General features: G+C 36.1%; 1 protein-coding gene across 1 annotated transcript; it reads right to left on the reverse strand.

The window, feature by feature from the left end:
- Positions 1–723: 723 nt before the first annotated feature.
- Positions 724–2,031, reverse strand: LOC149829722 (uncharacterized). The gene is made up of 3 exons (XM_090015606.1): positions 1,622–2,031; positions 1,435–1,539; positions 724–1,336 (listed from the first exon to the last, which is right to left on the reverse strand). Exons 1-3 carry the CDS (start codon positions 1,862–1,864, stop codon positions 977–979), a joined length of 708 nt encoding a protein of 235 aa, XP_089871732.1. The 5' UTR covers positions 1,865–2,031; the 3' UTR covers positions 724–976.
- Between the last annotated feature and the right edge of the window lie 751 nt (positions 2,032–2,782).

Consider the following 2,782-nt stretch of genomic DNA (forward strand, 5'->3'; position numbering starts at 1 on the left):
AAGGCAGGCAAAGCCAAAAATTTTATATGTGATTCAATCATAAATGATATATAACATGTTCATATGTGTTCTAAGGCAGTTAAAAAACTCTATATGTTATTATAGCATGCTCATATGTGTGCTAAGGCAGTCAAAAAACAGAATATGTGATTATAATATGCTCATATGTGTTATTAGGCAGTAAAAAAACTGAATATGTGATTATAGCATGCTTATGTGTTCTAATGCAATCAAAAAAACTTTATATGTGATTCTATCATGCTCATATGTGCTCTAAGACAGACAAAAAAGTTAAATATATATATATGTGATTCTATCATGCTCATATGTGTGCTAAGTCAAAAAATTGAATATGTGATTATAGCATGTTCATATGTGTTCTAAGGCATATAAAAAAACTCTATATGTGATTCTACCATGCTCAGATGTGCTTTAAGGCAGGCAAAAAACTATATATATGATTCGATCATGCTCGTATGTGTGCTAAGGCAGTCAAAAAATTGAATATGTGAATATAGCATGCTCATATGTGCTCTAAGGCAGGCAAAGCAACTTTATATGTGATTCTATCATGCTCATATGTGTGCTAAGGCAGTAAAAAAATTGAATATGTGATTATAGCATGTTCATATGTGTTCTAAGGCATATAAAAAAACTCTATATGTGATTCTACCATGCTCAGATGTGCTTTAAGGCAGGCAAAAAACTATATATGTGATTCGATCATGCTCGTATGTGTGCTAAGGCAGTCAAAAAATTGAATATGTGAATATAGCATGCTCATATGTGCTCTAAGGCAGGCAAAGCAACTTTATATGTGATTCTATCATGCTCATATGTGTGCTAAGGCAGTAAAAAAATTGAATATGTGATTATAGCATGTTCATATGTGTTCTAAGGCATCTAGAAAAACTCTATATGTGATTCTACCATGCTCAGATGTGCTTTAAGACAGTCAAAAAAACTATATATGTGATTATACCTGAGAGGGACCTGGAATCGAAGATCCCCTATCCTGAACAGCGGCCTTGATCTCATTTCTGAGAAAGGGGGCGACGGTGTATTGGAAGTAGTTATTCAGTGATTCATTAATGATCTCGCGTACATCATCACCTGAAAGAATAGTCGGCTGCTTGGAGCTTATGTCGGCGCAAGAAGTCGGTGAGCCGTAACTGGAAGAACCAATAACTGGTGAAGTGTTCATATTACTCCCAAACCCGAACACGCGACCTTTTTTGGGTTCACCTGCTGCAGTCACCCATGCTGTAGGATCAAATGATGGATGCTGAGTAGCGTCTTCGCCATATCGCTCTACCATCTGTTGCTCATATGCCTCCTACAAAATAATGTTTAAAGTATTCATTAATAATTAATGATAACATTATGATGACTTGCATATATATTGCAATGATTATTAATAGAATTAATACATACCGTTGTCGTTCTTGCCTTCTCTGATACGAAGACTCCCGTGGTCTTCCGTTTATGTGTTTCTACAAACACATCCTTATATGGTACACTGCCTCCTTTTTCTGCTTCCTGCGAAGTTAAATGACAAAAGATTTAGTACACAAATTTGCAACAATACTTATAAAATTAATATTATATATTGATGAGTTACCATTTTCTTTAGGTGGCTCCCAAATGTCTTAGATCCACCTGTGTGTAGATGGGCTTCGGGCATCTTCGATCGATTTTGTGAAGCCTTCGCAGAGCGATTTTTAAATGCATCTCCCGCCCACATATCGCACATTTCATCCCAGTAATCTCTCCTGATAGTAATAGGACCATGGCCCTTCCACAGTAATGGATCATCTACTACGCCAGATGCTTTTTTTGCTGCAGTCTTCATAGTGTGCAGCATGTCTGCAAATCGATTGGCAGCCACCTTCTGCCACACCTTCCTTGCATCATTTTCTTCCACCGTAGTTGCAAAGCGATTCGAAGCCTACAAATATTTTCAGAAAGTTAGTAGACATTGCTTAAATAACTTAAATATGAAACACATTAACTATGAGGAACAACTGTATACCATGAATGAGGACCACAATCTGTCTAACACCTCCTTTGGGTACTCTTTCCATTGAGCAACTGGTCCTGGTAGATGTTGAAGAAGTGAATTCCTAATCTCCCGTACTACTTCTTGTGGCTCAAACCTCGTGCTGCACATGAATTGTTACACAGTAAATATCAATATAAAATATTTAAAAGATATGCAATAATTGAAAACAAAATACTTACGGTCGATTATCGATATACACTATTCGAATGAGTCTTCTTGTGCCAGCCTGAGAAGACCCTGTTTCCTGTGTTGGCTGTTGACTTGTGCGATCAACTGGTGTAGGTGGGTCGTGTACAGGCGCAACATCATCTGTAAAAAAATACACACCAAGTTCTCAGAATGTGCATTTGAACTAATCAAGCATCTAATTACTTATATGATATACCTATCACAGGAGCCCGTGAAGATGAAGGTTGAGCCTGGCTATTACTGGATGAACGACCACTATAACCTCCACGAACCATATTCTAACAAATAACATATGTCATACAATACATTCAAATAATTCACATCAAGTATTACAATGCATTCAAGTCATTCACATCAAGCATTGCAATGCATTCAAATAATTCAAATCATTGACATCAAGTATTGCACTAATTCAAATCATTCGTTAATTGCATAAATTATAATACATTCAGATAATTGAAATCATTCACATCAAGTATTACAATGCATTCGAATCATTCGTATCAAATATTACAATACATTGAAATAAAA

This window comes from Nuphar pumila, chromosome 8 (genome assembly GCF_984573655.1).
Source record: "Nuphar pumila chromosome 8, dmNupPumi1.hap1.1, whole genome shotgun sequence".
NCBI lineage: Eukaryota > Viridiplantae > Streptophyta > Magnoliopsida > Nymphaeales > Nymphaeaceae > Nuphar > Nuphar pumila.